Source organism: Crocuta crocuta, unplaced genomic scaffold, assembly GCF_008692635.1.
Source record: "Crocuta crocuta isolate KB4526 unplaced genomic scaffold, BGI_CrCroc_1.0 scaffold165, whole genome shotgun sequence".
In the NCBI taxonomy this organism is placed as follows: domain Eukaryota; kingdom Metazoa; phylum Chordata; class Mammalia; order Carnivora; family Hyaenidae; genus Crocuta; species Crocuta crocuta.
Window position 1 is genome coordinate 1,791,666 of NW_027530502.1, and position 20,098 is coordinate 1,811,763.

At 33.9% G+C, this 20,098-nt stretch overlaps 1 protein-coding gene across 2 annotated transcripts in view; it reads left to right on the forward strand.

The window, feature by feature from the left end:
- The window catches only part of RUNDC3B (RUN domain containing 3B), a 152,265-nt gene that overhangs the window by 92,685 nt on the left and 39,482 nt on the right, over positions 1-20,098 (forward strand). For both annotated transcript variants that reach the window (XM_077766817.1, XM_077766818.1), the window contains exons 7-8: positions 3,580-3,748; positions 4,608-4,765. In XM_077766817.1, the coding sequence (XP_077622943.1) occupies positions 3,580-3,748; positions 4,608-4,765 (327 nt within the window). The remainder of the gene's footprint in view (positions 1-3,579; positions 3,749-4,607; positions 4,766-20,098) is intronic.

Sequence of the window (20,098 nt, forward strand, 5' to 3'; positions counted from 1 at the left end):
ATGTAAATGTAAATGGGATTGTCTTCTTAATTTCTCTTTCTGATATTTTGTCATCATTGTGTAGAAACACAGCTTATTTTATTGGTTTTGTAGTTTGCATATTGACTGAATTCATTTATTCTTACAGTTTATTGGTGATGTCTTGAAGGTTTATATATAATATGTCATCTGCAAATGTATTTATAAATATATAAAATATAAATTTATATTTAGTTCTAAGTAAAATTTCCAATATAATTTTTTGACCAAAGAGTATTTGAAGTATAATTTTTAATTTTTGAACATTTTTAGGGCTTATGTTGTAGTTGAGATTAGTGAGTATGGTCCACATAATAATAGTGTCTTAAAATTTGCTGAAAAATGGCCTAGAATTGTTCATTATTCCAATGATTGGGGCCTGTATTCATTAGATTATGCTTGTTAATGGTTGTTCTGGGAGTCTGTATCCATATTTTTCTCTGCTTCATCTCTTTGAGATGATGGATTCAATTCTTTCACTGTTGTATTTGATTTATAAGTTTTTTCTTGTAGTACTTAAAATTTTTGCTTTCTAGTTTTGAAGCAAAGTTAAAGATGGATCTAAGGGAGGCAAACCATAAGAGATTGTTAAATACAGAGAACATACTGAGGGTTGCTGGTGGGGTGTTGGGTGGGGGGATGGGCTAAATGGGTGATGGGCTTTAAGGAGGGCACTTGTTAGGATGAGCACTGGATGTTATATGTAAGTGATAAATTCCTAAATTCTACTGCTGAAATCATTATTACACTATATATTAACTAACTTGGATTTAAATAAAGTTAAAAATGTTTTTAATTACCTGAAATAAAAAAAAAGATGCATATAAGTTTGAATTCTTAGATTTTCCTGAAGTAATGAATTTTTTTATCAATATGTAGTAGCCATAAATATGTAGTAATTTTTTATTCCTTAAAATCCATTTTGTCTGATATAAATAGAGTCACACCAATCTTTTAGGTAAAAATTTTTTTTACTATATTTTTATCTTTTTTTTAAAACCATATTTCATCTTAACTGACATGCTTTCCATTATAAATGCATGCCAGTTCAGAGACATTACTATGTGAAGAAATGGTTGACAGCAAGTAAAATGTCATCAGTTGTAAGCTGTATCCTAATTTCAGTATGTTAATAAATGAAAAGTACAGCAGGGATTTATGAAATAAAAGCGCTTCTAGCCTTTCTATATATTTATTTTTAAGTGTATCTTTTTAAAGTATTATTTAACTAGAAATTTAAAAAATTTCCAGTGTAGTTAGCATGCAGTATTATATTAGTCAGATGTACAATACAGTGATTCAGCAGCTATATATATTACTCAGTGCTCATCAAGATATACTTAACTAGAATTTTTAAAATCTAGGCTACAGGCTTTGTCTTTCAACTGAAGTGATTAGGACATTTACTAATATATTTAGATTGATATCTCCTGATTTACTCTTTTGATTCTGCTTTTTTGAATTTCTTTTTCTACACTTTCTCTCTTCTTCCTCCCTCTTTCTCTCTCTTCTTTTTGTACTGATTCCCCCCCCCCATTTTATTTGTCTACAAGTTACATACTACTCTTATTGCTACTTCATTAATTTTAATATGCATATTTAAAAGTTAAAGTCTAAAGTTAATACTTTACTATTTCTCCATATAAATGAGGGTTTTGTATTGTTTTAACCCACTCATTTCATTCTTGACATATGCTATTACCATACAGGATTTTAGGTCTCTCATTGATGTTTTCAAAATTCCACAAAACAGGCATCATTGTTAGTGCTTCATGCTCTCAATATTTGTTCAGGTTTACCCATAAGCTTAAAAATTTCCTTGCTCACTGTTTCTTCTTAGATCATTGCCTTTTTCTTGGAGTGTGATCATTAGAAGTTCTTTTGGGAAAATTTATTGATACAAGTCTCAGATTTTAGTTTTGTGAATATGTGCTTATACTGCCCTCTTTCTGGGAAGATAATTTTGCTTTGTATGCTTTCCTAGTAGACCAGTTGTTTTTTTCTTACCATTTTGAAGATCTTTAGTAAATATAATTTCTTCATATCTGTAACTAATTCCCTCTTCAGTTGTATTGCTTATTAGCTCATCCATTTAATTTTTAATGTCAAATACAATTTTTTAGAAGTTTTATTTGTTTTTCAAAGCTGGAGCTTTATCATTAGCCACTGTTTTATTTTCTCTAGTCAAGCAAAAGCCTTGGCTGTGACAGGCAAACTTCCTCTGGTGTGTGTTTATTAGTTTGTTTCCTGTATCACTTACTGAGAGCATCTTCTTGGTAGGTAGGGCTTTCCTTTATGTGGAGGACTCTGATTCATATTGGCAACGTACTTGGACCCCAGACTTAGAAGACCAACAGATGCAAACATGGATCACGGAGAATGGAATGTATACCATTGTATGATACTGAAGCTATTTTCCACCATTAAATCTATGTTACCCTAAGAAATTATGATTTCTGACCTGGATTTGTTTTGAGTCATAGTTTCTTGGTGGGCTTTCCATCTCTTTAAGGTTAATTGTTCTGTATTCATATATATCTTACAGACAACTTATTGTTGGTTATTTGTCTTAATTAAACTTAAACATTTGGCTTTTGTTATTGAATTTAACCCATTAAAATTTTTTGTAAATTATTTTGTATTAGGGATTATTTTGCCATCTTATTTTTTGTTCTGAATTTACTGTATTTTCTTAGTTTGCCCCTCCATTTGATAGATCACAGGTTTTTTTAAATACTTTGAAGAGTATGCAGAATATTTTTATGCTGTTTCTCTTATGATAATATCATTGCTTATATTTTAAAATGTACTTTTCCCTGTTCCTCTTTGAATATAACACCTCCTCTTTCTTCTTTATAAACCAGACAACCATTTTAGCACACTTCTTCATTTAATTTCTTCTTTTATTTTCCCCACTTTTTTCTGTCCTCTTCTACCATAAGGATGTCATTAGGAATTTTAGGTATAGATTGTAAATGATGTTTTCTCTGCTCTACCTCTGTTTCTCCTACTTCATTCAATGGAAGATGCCTATGAATACCTAGTTTTTCTGAACCTTTTATTATTTTTGCCAACACTGAGCTGACCTTGAACACTACCCTGTTAAAACCCAACCTCCAACCCCTACCCCATGTTAGGCTGGTAGTGCTGTTTGTCTGCCCTGCAGTAGATATTTGGACAGGCAGTGAACTACCTGAGACAGTGGGGAAAAAAACAATTAGAAAGTTCTTTCCAACACATCTGGGGTTTCTCATTCTCTTCTCTGGAAATCTTTTCTCTCTCAGAATGTTCTCACAGTTTTTATGCTAATTCCTTAGGTCTATAAATCTTAATCGAATTTCTGTAGCATCTCAAGGCTTAACTCTGTGAGAGGGAGTCAGCAGCCTATGCTAGCTTGTCATTTTTTTTCAGGAACTAAAGTCTTTATAATATCATTATTATAATTGTATATGGAGTACTAAATATTTTGCATTTTGCTCACCAGTAGCTTATAAAATATGGACATATTTCTTAACAGAGTGGAATATATTAACTGTATTTTAAAAATCTTAATCTTCCCAGTTCTGATAGTATCAGCAGTGATGAGGAAGAGCTGAGGACTTTGGGAAGCAGTGACAGTGAAAGCAGCACTCCAGAGAATGTTGGGCCTCCTTTCATCATGGATGACAATAGTTGGTTCAACAAGTGTAAGAGAGTTAAACAAAAGTATCAGCTAACCCTGGAACAGAAGGTATTTATCAGTTGCCAAAAGTCATTTAATTTGATTTTCATTATTGCCTTTGGACTGTCACTGCTAAAAGATTTTAGCTGAATGTAAGTGTTGACCCATTGCTACTTCCTTTCTGTTCTTGAATTGCCCTCTTAATTAAAAATCAGGCAGAGTTTTAAGAGAGGCTTTTGTTTGTTCAACTTCTTCTAATTTTATGTTTTAATATAAAAATAAGCCATTTAGGGGCTCCTGGGTGGCTCATTTGGTTGAGTGTCCCACTCTTGATCTCAGCTTAGATCTTGATCTGAGGGTTGTGAGTCCAAACCCTGCGCTGGACTCCACATTAGGTTTCACACTGGGCTCCATGCACAATGTGGAGCCTACTTTAAAAAAAAGGTCATTTATTTTTTTGTATGCAGCTTCATTTATATGTTTAAGATTTTAACACTTAGTAGGAGAATAAAGATTAAACACAAATACTAAGCAAAAGAATTCTATATTAATATCATTCAACATAGACCTTAAGGCAAAAGCACTATTAAGATTAAAGAAATACATTGCCTTTGAAAGAAACAGTTTACCAGAAATGTATAACATGGTGGAGATGGATAACATCAGTCAAAAGGTACAAACTTCCATTCTACTCACTGCCAGCAAACATATATTACTGAACTTCAGAGAAGGGCTTTAAATGATGGAGAGCATATGTTAAATTTTTGTATTAAAGGATTATTGTTCTTTTTAACTATTTCATCAATAATACTTTGAGATTGTTTCATTACAGTATGGAAAGGATAGCATTTAAGCTACTCAATATTTACTTTCAAGATATAGATTAAAATTTTGCAGTTGCTTTATCTCATTAATACTATATTTTCAGGGTTACCTTGAAGAACTCTTACGACTTAGAGAGAACCAGCTGTCTGAATCTGTCTCCCAGAATAAAATACTGCTTCAAAGGATTGAAGATTCTGATTTGGCCCATAAACTGGAAAAGGAACAATTAGAATATATAATTGTGGAGCTTCAAGATCAGCTGTAAGTGAGATCTTTTGGGAAAATATTGGCAGTATATAAACATAAGAAAACGTCATGTTTTGACATAGGATTCAAATTTCAAGAAGTCTGATTGTCTGCTATTAAGTTCTTTTTCATTTACACTTTTTAAAAAGTTTACTTTTTCTTATATTAAAAGTAATCCATGCTCATTATAGATAGGTTAGAGAATATAGGAAGAAAAAAAATTACCTTCAGTTGTGCTACCTAGAGTCAACTACTATAACTTGGTGTATGTTCTTTCAAATGCATAAATGTAAGTTTAAAAGTGTTTATTTAGTTGGTTTTGATTGACTGGTGGTTGGTTAATAAAGATGATATAGAAGACCAATACCACTCAAAGTACAGTGACAGTACAGTGTTTGTTACCAGGCTGTGCCAGCATATCACCAAGCACAGTTTAGGATACCCTTTTTCTCCTTGATGAAGAAAACTGTGTATCTATATTCTGGTACCAACTCCTTCAATAGTCACTATTCAGAGTGCTTGTACTAATCATACCATTTTGTTAAACTTGATTTTATCAATTAATTGTTTATGGTGAAAACCTTCTCACATTAATATTTAATCTTAAAAGATGATTTGAAAGTTTTTATTTTGAAATAATTTCAAAATTTCAGAGTAGTTGTAAGGAGAGCACAAAGAATTCCCATAGAGCATTTTTTAGATTTATCAATTTTCAGTACCTTGCCACATTTGCTCATAATTCTTTCCCTCTTGCACACCTTATAATTCTTTACTCCATAATACTTCAGTTTTGTCTTTCCTAGGAATAGAAATATTCTCATATATAACCATAGTTTATCTATCAACTTAAATCAATACAGTACTCTCATCTTATCCATAAATCATTTCAATTTCATTAGTTATCCAAAGAATGGCTCTTACTGCAGCTTTCCTTTTTCTGGTACAGGATCCAGTCCAGAATCACATTTTTCATGTGGTTGTTTACTCACTATTAACCTTGAACAGTTTCTCAGTCTTTATCTTGCATGAGATTGTTATTTCTGAAGAATACAAGCTAGTAATTTTATAGAATGTCCCACAATTTGAGTTTGTTTGGTTTTCTCATGATCAGAACAAGTTCATCAATTTGTGGCTGGAATATTACATACATGGAGTGTCTGTCAGTGCTGTGGATATCATATCCAGAGGTCCATGGAGTCTATTGGTCTTTTATTAGTAATATTAATTTAATCATTTGGTTAAGGTGTTTTTCTCTCTGTATAGCTATTGTGGTTCCCTTTGTAATGAAAGGATGTTACATATTTTGCAAGGAGATCCTTTGAGAGCTAGTAAAAGTGAAAGATTATTTTTAAATAAAAAGCTTGTATTAATAAACATAAAACTTTGGTGTTTTCTAGGAATTTGTATCTTGAAGAAAAGAATTCTGTTCACATATTATTTCTTTTTTTCCCCTAATATTTTAAAGAGAGTTTGTCCTATGGAGTATTACTCATTGAGGGGCAGATTAATACCTTCCATAACTCCTCATTTTTGTAAGTGGGGAGAAAAATATCAAGAGCCAAACAATATGGATTTCTAGTTATTTCTCTAACATTAAATGAGTAAAAAGATAATTTAATTTTTCATTTGCAGGTGATTCTGGTAGTCTATCTCAATGGCTTTAACTTAAAAATAATTATGAAATCAGTTTTTATTTTATCAAAATATTTTTTTTAATAGTTTATTGTCAAATTAGTTTCCACATAACACTCAGTGCTCATCCCCACAAGTGNCAAAATATTTTCATTTGAAGAATTAAACTGTATCATTTATTGTACTTTGGATAATTTAAAGGAAAAGATTCTTATGATTTGCCTCCCTCTTTGTTTGAAACATCCCCCCCTTTCCCTTCTCCCATGGTCTTCTGTTAAGTTTCTTAAGTTCCATATATGAGTGAAAACCATGAGACTCTTAAATACAGAGAACATACTGAGTGTAGATGAGGGGTGGGAGAGAAGAGTAAATGGTGATGGGCATTGAGAAGGGCACTTATTGGATGAGCACAGGGTGTTGTATGTAAGCAATGTATCAGGGGAATCTACTTCCAAAGCCAAGAGCACATTGTATACACTGTATGTTAGCTAACGTGACAATAAATTATATTTAAAAGACAACAGTAAACAGTAACAACCAAAAGAGGAAAAGAGCCAAACTTTTTAGTTTTAAAAAAGAATCTGAATTACAGTTTTATTATACTTTTATGATAAAAGAATGTCATTGATACTTATAATTGTTTTTAACTCCTTTTAGGGTATTTTAACTAAATATTACCAGAGCAACAAATAAATAATGAAGGCCACCAATCAGAATTAGGCTGTTTTCCTGAGTTTAGGATTAAAGATTTACTTTCACATAGCATGGCTACCATCTTAGGCAGGTGTAAATTGCTGTCTTAACAGATTGCTTTGTGCAAAAACCATTTACAAGAATACTGAATAGAAGAGTAAGATACATTCCTTTGAGATTTCTTCACAGTTCACTACAGTACAGAATACTCTGGGCATTTTTGTGGTTGTAGAGAAAGTGGACGTTTTTTCCTTCTTTTCTTGCTGAGATTTTTGTCAACAGTTAGGAAGGCCTGCAGTGAAAGCTGGGCACTGAAATTCTCTTTGTTAATCCTGAGAAGATAATAGTGCCCCTGAGAGATTAAACTTCATGTTGTATAAAGGAAAAGGTCAGGAGAGGGGTTTAAATGGATTATGAAGCGTGTAATACTTGCTTTCACATTATGTTAATTATCTTTTCCTGGTTGATTTAAATCCTTTGCCAGTTACCTTATTCTTTTTATATATTTATCAATGCTTAGATGTATTTTGAAAAACTGTTAAAATATGCTTTGTCTCAAAAAAATGTGAACATTCTACAGTTTTGGCAATAGACTGTAAGTTAGAGTGATGTAGTAGAAGAGCATTCTAAAGCTTTCGTGTGTATATGGAGTGTGGTCAGACACTGGCTTTATATTTGCTTGTTATGAGCTCAGTCTTAATTGCTGTTATGTATCCTCTGTCTCCTTATCTGTAAACTGGACATAATATTTACCTTGTGGATTGCTATGAGTATTAGATGCTGTCATGTATAATATAGTTAGAACAAAGAAAACATTCAAAGATTATCCCTCTGTTTTAGTCTCTAGAAACTTGAAAATCTCCTTAATAAATACACCTGGATAAATGATAAATTTTAAATATTTTACTTTATCATGCCCAGATGCTATACATCAAACAGTGAGTTTGGACTAAGATTGAAACTTATCCCCACGTTTCAGAAAAATTGCTTTTCAGATCTTGTTTCTAAATGGCATTTGGACTAATATTTATAATCATAGTATAGATTTGTATATTGTGAGGAAGACATGCATGGCCACTAATGACTTTACTGGTATAAATTTTAACTGTAAATCTCTTCTTCATTGATCTCTGATGTCATATGAATCTGAATTATTTTGGATGATTAGGCTTTGACAAATGTATATTTGAGTTATTAAATTTATGGTGGAGTTTCAAACTATTAATTTTAAATCTCCAAATAATTATTAGAAATAATCTTATCATTTCATTGAAAATACAGCATCATTCTAGCTTTTTATTTTTATAGCTTTACTGAAATCTGTGGTACACATTTAAATTACTTTTAACTCCATTTTACTTATATATTAAACTTCATTAAATAAATACAGTCTTAATGTATCGCTTATATTTTGAATCACTATATGGAAAGTTTCTCATAAGATTATGAAATATATTGTTTTTGGCCTTATAAAAAACTTACTGTCATATTATTCATGCTGATTGGTGGAAAACATTTCATTTTTTAATTTAGTTTATTCAATGAGCACTTCTTTAAGTGTATACTTCTGTACTTGAGAGTAATAGAATACAGGGAATAAGACAGTTTCTCTGTACAAGGACTTCATAAGCTAATCAGGTGGACAGATTAACATCATTGGTCACATTGTTAATGGAAGAATATCCTACATGGAAGGAAACTTTGTCCTACCCACAGTTTAGATCTTCAGACAGATGATCTCTTGTACAAATAGCTCTTTGTAAAACACCCACTGCAAACCTCAGGAATACGCAGCCTCAAAAAGTGTACATTATTAGTTGCTACAGGATGTATTGATTTTTATAGGATATTGTTGACTTTCAGAAGGAGATGTTGATACCCTATTTAGTTACCTATGAAATTAAGATTTTGTTCTTTGTTTTGCTTTCTCTCTTATTTTTGAGAATATTACGAACTTGCTACAGTCAGTCACTTCTGTAATGTGAATTAACTCACAGGATTCAGAAACAAGGAGGTGATGTCAATATAGCAAAGAAATCACCTTGAGTCATAATTGATTTTTCCTGGAGGTTAATATTTCTAAACAAGAAAGACGAAGGGAATGCAAAATATACCAATATTGGCACATACTGTAACACACCAATAGATGGCACTCTCTCACTGTAGTACTCTTTCATCGTGCATTCATTTGGTTCAGTTGAACTTTATCTTGAAGATGCTCTTTTTGTACTTACTCTGGTTTGTGCATTTTGTCATTGCATTTTTGGCAAGCCTTAACCTCAGCAGCCTCAAGCCTTCCGTCCATCCTCTTCTATCAAATGGCTTTTACTTTGTTGTTATTAACAACAGTATTTAAATTTTGATTTGGAATTTTGTTAGGATTATCACTGTTGTTGTTTTTAGTGTGTTATAGTTAGAAAGTTGAATAGGATTTGAATTGTTAGCTCTTACGTCTGTTCTCATGAGGCTAGTTATTTCCAGTGTGATACTGCAGAACACTTCGTTTTATTTTGCTTCTGTGTTATAGCAGAAATGCTCATAGTCAGTGTGTTTCTGTAGCTTATATTTATTTTTCATTTTGATGATCATTTTGTCCCATCTTTGTCTAGTGGAAACCTCTTTATATTCATGTTTCATGGCTTTCACTTTCTTTGATCTTTAGGGCTTTCTGCACAGCCATTCTGACCATTCACATAAAATTCTGCGTTCCTGAAGTCATAATATATTAAATCTTTTATTTTCATGATTACAGCCTAAGATTTTCTCTGTGTGCCATGTCACAAATGTCAGTGGAGAGTATCCTAAGAATTCTAGCATATCTGACAATAAGTGATAAGTGGAAAATAAAACAAAGATTTACTGCAGTGCCATTAGGATTCTTGTTAGACTGACTCTCAGGATTTAACTCATCGCCATGGGCTTCAAATGTATTGCCTTATGGAGATTAAAAAATTGCTTCAATATCGGGGACATCTGGGTGGCTCAGTCAGTTGAGTGTACACTTTGGCTCAGGTCATGTTTTCAAGGTTCGTGAATTTGAGCTCCACATTGAGCTGAGTGCTGTCAGCATGAAGCCCGCTTCATATCCTCTGTGCCCCTCCTTCACCCCCCGCCTTTCTGCTCCTCTCCTACTCACTGAACTCTCTCTCTCTCCAAAAAGAACATTTAAAAAAATTTTAATGGCTTCACATCACACATCTTTGACGTTTCTCAGAAGTACTTGGAATCACAGGTATTAAATCCTAAGTGCCAAGGGTCATATGCCTTATATGTAACCCTCATCATGGGCATCAGCATAGCCTCTGAGATGAGTGAGAAAGCAGCAGAGTAAGGGAGAGAAGATAACCCTCAAGTTTGGAGACACAAGCTAAAGGATCATATGAACGAAATAATAGCTCTGAATGGCTAAGTACTGCTATCAAAATAGACTATTGAATTCTAGATCTTTTATAAGAACTTGTAAGTAACAGCAGACTTGAGCCTAATCTCTGAAAGGAAGGAAAAAGACCAAACTGTGGAAATCTTAACTTTTTTTTTCTCTTTTGTTTAAAGTCATAAATGTTACATCCAAGACTCAGAAGAACATAGGATCTCATTTTGAAGCCAGGGTAATCTGTATTTACATGGAATCTTAGAGATTTGAGAATAGAAGTGGAGGAAATCATTGGGAACACCAACACTTAAGGATTAAGTGGAAGAAGTTTCCTCCACTGACAGAGAACAAGAAGAAACAGCCAGAGAAATTTAGATTTTTGTTATTATTTCACAAGAGAAAAAATTATATTCATCACTTAGGGAATATTACAAAAATACCACTGCCTGTACCCCACCATCGTAGAATCTCATCTCATTGATCTGAGGTGAGAATAGTGTATTAGAATTTTTTAAATGCTTCCCCAGTTATTTGAATATATAGTCAGGGTAGAGAACTACTAGACTAGAGGTTTGTTGGGATATTTAGCAAAGAACAGTGATATTTATTATGTCTTAACAGCAATTTAATTGCTTTCCTAAACAAAGCTTCCTAGATATTTTGTTATTTTAGGCAAGAAAGACACATTGGTAATTAATTTCTAATAGTTTTAAAGTAGAATATATTCTCTATTTGCTATTCCCCTGCAGATTAAATTCTTTTTCATGGTGCTTTTTTAAAAAAAATTCTGTGTTGCCCTTTGGATTTTAAAAAAGTAAGCCATAGCTTATTTTGATAATAATAAAATTTGCTGATTTTTATAGTTTAATATTTGTTTATCCTACTGACATTTATTGAGCCCCTCTTCTATCCTAGGTACTTGGCTTGGTGCTAAGAATACAGAAATAAATTTTTCTAGTTCCTGCCCTCATAGTGCTTACACAAGCCACAGACCTAAGAGCATTAAGATGTCACAAGTGCTTTGATAGAAGTTTGCATGGTATACAGTGGGAAACCAAGGATTTTACTGGAAAGGAAAATGAACTGGCAAGGATTTAAGAAGGTGGAGATGCTTACACTAATTCATTAAAGTGGTTTTGACATTTGATAGATTATGATGGGAAAAGATGGGCCTCCCAGGCAGAGAAAACAATAAAAGCAAAAAGAGATTAAAGGATCCAGCAGATCTAGGAAACTACATGGTAGCTCCTTATTACTCAAACATAGAAAGCAAGTATGTCTGTAAATGTGGCCAGGTGAGAAAGGACTTTATATGCCATGTTAACGAGCTGTGTGGAGTTACCAGTATCATATCAGATTTCCATTTTAGAATGACAGACCTTTGAAATAATATTTTCTAATACATAAGCACTTATTGAGTACCTACATTGTTCTAGGAACTATGCTAGTTACTGAAAATTTAAATGTGAATATGATAATCATGAGGATATCAAAGTTGACTAAATGATATATAAATGATGTGATGAGTGTATAAGAATGTGTATATACAACTGTACAGTAATAAAAATATGTACACTTTACAGAAGTAGCACAAGAATAGTGGTCCAGGGAAAGCATCACTAAGATACTGATGTTTGAATAGGGCTTTTCAGGAGTTAAAGTGACCAGGTAAAGGAAGCCAAGGAAGGTTATTCTAGGTAAAGGGAAGAATACGTATGGAAACATGGGTACAAAACATGAGGAAGATAAGTATAATAAAATATTAACTGAAGTATTATCAGAAGCAAATAGTTTTTCTGGAAACTAAAATATCTTTTATTGAGACTATATATTTTTACCTGAGATGAGTATTAAAAATTAAAATTCCAAGCGAACAAAGAAAAAAAACAGACTCTTAACTCTAGACAACAAACTGGTGGTTACCAGAGGGGAGGTAGATGGGGAGGTAGGTGAAACAGTTGAAAGGGATTAAGAGTGCACTCACTGTGATGTGCACTGAATAATGTATAGAATTGTTGAATCACTATAGTATACATTTGAAATGAATATAATAGTGTATGTTAACTCTACTGAAATTAAATGAAAATAGGGGCACCTGAGTGGCTCAGTTGGTTAAGTGACCAGCTTCAGCTCAGATAATGATCTCTTGGTTCATGGGTTTGAGCCCCGCATTAGGCTCTTTGCTGACAGCTCAGAGCCTGGAGCCTGCTTTGGATTCTGTGTCTCCTTCTCTCTCTCTGCTCCTCCCCTGCTCATGTGCATGTTTTCTCTCTCAAAAATAAACATTAAAAATATTTTTAATTAAAAATAATTTAAAATTTTTAATTAATAAAAATGCCTGTAAAATAGTTCACATTATCAGAGAAGAGTAAATATACCCTTCTTGTTTTTTTTTTAATTCCACTATAATTAATGCACAGTATTATGTTAGTTTCAGGTGTACAATATAGTGATTCACCAGTTCCATACATTACTCAGTGCCCATCACAATGAGTGTATTCTTAATCCTCTTCCCCTATTTTACCCATTTCTCCACCTCTCCTTTAGCAACTGACAGTTTATGCTCTGTATTTGAGAGCCTGCTTTTTGTTACTTTTTTCTTGTTTGTTTTTTGTTTCTTAAATTCCACTTATGAATGAAGTCATACGGCATTTGTCTTTATCTGACTGCTTTATTTCACTTGGCATTCTACCTTCTAGATCCATCAGTGTTGTTGCAAATGGCAACATTTCGTTCTTTTTTATTGCTGAGTAGTATTCCATTGTGTATATATACCATATCTTATTTATCTATTCATCTATGCATGGATGCTTAGGTTGCTTCCATAATTTGGCTATTATAAATAATGCTGCAATAAATATGGGGGTGCATATCATCTTTTCATATTCTTTGGATAAATACCCATTAGTGGAATCACTGGATTATATCATAATGCTATTTTAATTTTTTGCGAGCTCTCTATACTGTTTTCCAAAGTGGCTGCACCAGTTTGCATTCCCACCAATAGTACATGAGGGTTCTGTCTTCTCCACGTCCTTATCAACACCTGTTGTTCCTTGTGTTTTTTATTTTAGCCATTCTGACAGATTTGAGGTGACATATTATTTGTGGTTTTGACTTGCAATTCTCTTCTGATTGGTAATGTTGAGCATCTTTTCATGTGCATGTTGGCCATCTGTATGTCTTCTTTGGAGAAATGTCTATTCGTGTCTTCTCATTTTTAATTGGATGATGATGATGATGTTTTGGTGTTGAGTTGTGTAAGTTCTTTGTGTATTTTGGATACTAACCCCTTAATCAGACATGTCGTTTGCAAATAACTTCTCCCAGTCAGAGGGTTATCTTTTTGTTTTGTTGATTGTTTCCTTTGCTCTGTAAATGGTTTTTATTTTGATGTAGTCCCAATAATTTTTGCTTTTGTTTTCCTTGCTTCAGGAGACCTATCTAGAAAAATGTTGCTATGGCTGATGTCAGGAAAATTACTGCCTGTTCTGTCTTCTAGGATTTTTATGGTTTCAGGTCTCATATTTATGTCTTTAATCCATTTGGAGTTAATTTTTGTGTATAGCATAAGAAAGTGGTCCAGTTTCATTCTTGTGCATTCGCTGTCCATTTTTCCCCAGCAGTGTTTGTTGAAGAGACTTTTTCCCCTTGCATATTCTTGCCTTCTTTCTTGTAGATTAGTTGACCATATAATCATGGATTTATTTCTGGACTCTGTTCTGTTGATCTATATGCCTATTTTTGTGTCAGGAGCGTACTGTTTTGATTACTATAGCTTTGTAGTATAACTTGAAATCGGAGACTGGAATACCTCTAGTTTTGTCCTGCTTTTTCAGGATTGCTTTGTTTATGCAGGGCCTTTTGTGGTTCCATACAAATTTTAGGATTATTTGTTTTAGTTTTATAAAACATGCTGTTGGTATTTTGATAGAGATTGCATTAAATCTTTAGATTGCTTTGGATAGTATGGACATTTTAATAATATTTGTTCTCCCAGTCTATGTGTGGAATATTTTTCCATTTCCTTTGTGTCATCTTCAACTTCTTTCATTGGCGTTTGTTTTCAGAGTACCAGTCTTTCACTTACTTGGTTAACTTTATTCCTAGGTATTTTATTTTTTTTGGTGCAAATATAAATGGGATTGTTTTCTTAATTTATCTTTGTGCTACTTCATTATTAGTTATAACAATAGAAGGGATTTCTGTATATTGATTTTGTATGCTGATACCTTACTGAATTCGTTTATCAGTTCTAGCAGTTCTTTGGTGGACTGTTTACTATACTATACTTAGATATTTAATATATACTTAGTACTTAGATATACTATACTATACATAGTATCATGTCATCTGCAAATGGTGAACTGTTACTTTTTCCTTACCAATTTGGATGTCTTTTATACCTTTTTGTTGTCTGGTTGCTGTGGCTAGGACTTCCAGTACTGTGTTGAGTAAAAGTGGTGAGAGTAGGCATCCTTGTCTTTTTGTTGATGTTAGGGGGAAAGCTGTTTTTCTCCAATGAGTGTGATGTTAATTGTTGGTTTTTTCATTTATGGCCTTTATTATATTGAGGTATGTTCCCTCTAATCCTACTTTGTTAAGGTTTTTTTTTTTTAATTAAAAATGAATGTTGTACTTGGTCAAATGGTTTTTCTGCATCTAATAAAATGATCATATGGTTTGTATCCTTTCCCTTGTTGATGTGATGTATCATGTTGATTAATATGCAAATATTGGACCACAATTGCAACGCAGAAGTAATTCTCACTTGACCTTGGTGAATGATTTTTTAAAAATATATTGTTGAATTTGGTTTGCTAATATCTTGTTGGAGATTTTGCATGTATGTTCATCAGAGATGTTATCTTACAGTTCTCTTTTTTAGTAGTGTCTTTATCTGGTTTTGGTATCAGGGTAATACTAGCCTCATAGAATGAATTTGGACACTTGCTTTCCTCGTCTATTTTTTGGAATAGTTTGAGAAGAATAGATATTAACTCTTTTTTAAATGTTTGGTGAAAATGTTTGAAACTGTTTGTTCCTGGGCTTTTGTTTGTTGAGAGGTTTTTGATTATTAATTCATTTGCATTACTGGTAATTGGTTTGTTCAGATTTTCCATTTTTCCTGATTCAGTTTTGGGAGGTTATGTCTCTGTTCTTCTAGGTTGTCATAATTTGTTGGTGTATAATTTTTCATAATACTTTCTTATAATTGTATTTCTGTGGTGTTAGTTATTATTTCTCCTCTTTCATTTCTGATGTCTTTATTTGAGTCTTCTCTTTATCTCTCTCTCTCTGTTTTGTTTGAGGAGCGTGGTCAAAGATTTATAAATTGTATTGATATTTTCAGACAGCCAGTGCCTTGTTTTATTGATTTGTTCTACTGCTTTTTTTTCATTGTCTAATTTAAAAAAAAATTTTTTTTTTTAAGATTTTTTTTTTAACGTTTTATTTATTTCTAGGAGAGAGAGAGAGAGAGACAGTGTGAGCAGGGGAGAGTCAGAGAGAGAGGGAGACACAGACTCTGAAATAGGCTCCAGGCTCTGAGCTGGCAGTCAGCACAGAGCCTGACACGGGTCTCGAACCCACGAACCGCGAGATCATGACCCAAGCGAAAGTCGGACGCTCAACCGACTAAGCCACCCAGGCGCCCCATAATTTTTAAAATTTTTTAATGTTTGTTTATTTTTGAGAGAGACAGACAGAGAGACAGAACACAAGTGGTGAAGGGGCAGAGAGAGAGGGAGACGCAGTATCAGAAGCAGGCTCCAGGTTCCGAGCCACCAGTACAGAGCCTGACGCAGGGCTTGAACCCCAAACTGTTGAGATCGTGACCTAAGCCGAAGTCAGTTAACTGACTGAGCTACCCAGGGACCCTCGTTTTTTTTTTTTTTAATTTCTGCTGTAATCTTTATTATTTCCTTTCTTCTACTGGTTTTGGGTTCTGTTGTTCTTTTTCTAATTCCTTTAGGTGTAAGGTTAGGTTGTTCATTTCAGGTTTTTCTTGATGTAGCCCTTTGTTTCTATAAACTTCCCTCTTAGAACAGCTTTATCTGTATCCCAGACATGTTGGGCTATTTTGTTTTCATTTGTCTGCATGTATTTTTTATTGCCTTTTTGATTTATTGTTTAGTAGCATATTATTTAACTTCCATTTATTTGAACTCTTTCCTTATTTTTTCTTGTGGTTGATTCTAGTTTCATAGCATTGTGGTTGGAAAAGATGCATGGTACAACTTCAGTCTTTTTGAATTTGTTGAGTCTTGTTTTGTTGTCTAACATGTGATCTATTCTGAAAAATGTCCCATGTGCACTGGAAAAGAATGTATATTCTGCTGTTTTAGGATGGAATGTTCTGAATATATCTGTTCGATCCATCTGGTCCAATGTGTCATTCACAGCCACTGTTTCATTGTTGATTTTCTGTTTGGATTATCTATTCATTGATGTAAATGGGGTGTTAAAGTCCCCAACAATTATTGTATTACCATTGAATATTCCTTTTATATTCATTATGGTGTGCTTTATGTATTTGGGTGCTTTCATGTTGTGTACATAAGTATTTACAATTGTTACATCTTTTCATTGCATTGTTCCCTTTATGATTATATGGTGTGCTTTTTTGTCTTATTACAGTATTTGTTTTAAAGTCCATTTTTTAGCGGCACCTGAGTGGCTCAGTGGTTAAGCGTTTTATACTTCAGCTCAGGTCCTGATCTCACAGTTCGTGGGTTCAAGCCCCACATCAGGCTCTGTGCTGACAGCTCAGAGCCTAGAGCCTGCTTCAGATTTTGTGTCTTCCACTCTCTCTGCCCCTCCCTTGCTCACACTCTTTCTGTCTGTCTGTCTCTCTCTCAAAAATAACATAAACATTTAAAAAATTAACAATAAATAAAATAAATTGTGCAAAGATTAAAAAAAATAAAAGTCTATTTTTAAACTTTTTAAAAAATGTAACCTCTGCATCCAATATGGGGCTTGAAGTCACAACTTCAAGATCAAGAATAGCATGCCTAGCATGCCCTACAGACCGAGCCAGCCAGGAACCCCTAAAATCTATTTTGTCTAATAATGTAAGTATTGCTACCTCAACTTTCTTTTATTTTCATGGTGTTTTTCCATCCCTATACTTTTAATCTAAATGTGTCTTTAGTTGTGAAATGAGTCTCCTGTAGGCAACCTATAGATGCGTTTTGTTTCTTGATCCATTCTGTCACACTATGTCTTTTGACTGGAGCCTTTACTCCATTTACATTCAAAGTAATTATTGATAGGTATGTACTTAAATGCCATTTTGTTACTTTCTTTTATGATTGTTTTTGTAGTTATTTTCTGTTCCTTTCTTGCTCTCTTCTCTCATGGTTTGGTGGCTTTCTTTAGTGATATGCTTAGATTCCTTTCTCCATATTTTTTTTTTACAGATTTATTACTAGTTTTTGATTTTTGGATAGCATTAGGTTTATATATAAAATCTTAATGCATCTAGCAGTCTATATTACGTTGATGTTTGCTTTAGTCTGAACCCATTCTAAAAGCACTACATTTTTATTCCCCTCCCTCCCCCACAGTTTTATATATAGGGTGTCATACTTTACATCCTTGTATTTGATGAACACCTTTACTGATTTCTATAGATATTAATTTTACTACTTTTGTGCCTTCTATATTCTTAATCCTACTTATGGTCTTTCATGTCCACTCCAAGAATCCCCTTTAACATTACTTGTAAGATTAGTTTAGTGGTAAGAATTCCTTTAATTTTTGTCTGTCTGGGAAACTTTTTATCTCTTCTTCTATTTTGAATGATAGCCTTGCTAACAGAATATTCTCAGCTGCACATTTTGCTCTTTTAGCACTTTGAATATCTCATGACACTTCATTTTGGCCTGCAAAGTTTCTGCTGAAAAATCAGCTAATATTCTTCTGAGGTTTCCCTGGTTTGTTAACTATTTTCTGTTGCTGCTTTTAAGATTTTCTCTTTGGCTCAGAGGACTCCCCTCAGACGTAACTTGAATCGATCTTCTGCACGACATATCATAGTCAAAATGGCAAAATATAAGGACAAAGAGAGAATTTTGAAAGCAGCTAGGGAGAAAAGGGCCCTAACATACAAAGGCAAACCTATCAGAGTGGTGACAGACCTATCTACTGAAACTTGGCAGGCCAGAAAGNTGGGAGAGAAAAAAAAAAGAAATTTATCTCATGCAAAAAAAAAAAAAAAGATTTTCTCTTTATCACTACTTTTTGCCATTTTAATTATTACATGTCTTGGTGTGGACTTCCTTGGGTTGATTTTGTTGGAGGATCTCTGTCTCCTGGATACAGATTTTCGTGTTCTTTCCCAGATTTGGAAAGTTTCCAGCTATTATTTCTTCAAATACATTTTCTACCCCTTTTACTCTCTATTCTTCTGGGATCTGTGCGATGCAGATGTTATTACAATTGATGGTGTCACTGAGTTCCTTTATTCTGTTCTCCTTTTTTATTTTCTTTTTTCTCTATCCTGTTCTGCTTGATTGCTTTCCGTTACGCTGTCCTCCAGGTCACTAATCCATCCTTCTGCTTCCTCTACTTTACTGATTATTCCCTCTAGTGTATTAAAATTTTTTTCTTTAGTGTTTGTTTTTGAGAGAAAAAGCATTTGAGCAGGGGAGGGGCAGAGAGTGAGGAAGACAGAATCTGAAGCAGGCTCTGCACTGTCAATGCAAAACCCATGAACTGTGAGATCATGACCTGAGCTGAAGCTGAATGCTCAACTGAGTGGGCCACCCAGGCACCCTCTTCTCTCTAGTATATTTTTAATTTATTTTTTGAGTTCTTTATCTCTGCAAGGTTCTTTTTTATATTTTCTGTCTCTTTGTTGAGAGTCTTACTGAGGTCCTCCTGTGTTTTCTTAAGTTCAGTGATTGTGTATATGATCATTACTTTAAATTCTCTATCAGATCTATTGCTTATCTCCATTTTGTTAACTCTTTTGTTGGGATTTTGTCCCTTTCATTTGGAACACAGTCATCATTCTCATTTCTGTCTGTCTAACTTTATGTGTCTGTTTCTATGTGTTAGGAAAGTTAGCTTTGTCTCTGGCTCTTGAAAGTAATGGCTTTATGAAGAAGAAGTCCTCTAGTGCCCTGCAGTGCAATCTCCCCTGTTTACCAGAACCTGGAGCTTCCAGGCCATCTCCTATGTGTGTTGAATACACCTTACTGCTGTGATGGAGCTGCATTTCTTTTCAGTCTTCTGCAGTGGCTCTTTTTGACTGCTTTGGGCAGGGTTTGGTTCCTGTGTTGCTAGTGTGCCATTGTGGGGCTGCATTGGACTTGAGTTGAGTCACACCAGGCTTTTGCCAAAGCTGTGGTCCCACTAAACTGCAGGGTGTTCTCCTTTGTTGTCCCCTGAGAGGCTTTCATTGGTGGGTGGGGCCTGCAGGCAGACCAAGTGTCTACCCTCAGCCCACTGTGGAGGCTTCAGTGGAACTGGTTTGTGGGTGTATTTCCCTCTTGTCAGGGCAGCACATTTTTTGGAGTGGTTGGTCACTGTCAGGACTCCTTGCACAATGCTAGGCATGTAGTGCTTCTTTGGATGCACTCCTGCCTAGGGCAGTTTGGATGGTATGGGTCTGCAGAACAGCATGGGGGTGGGTGTGCTGT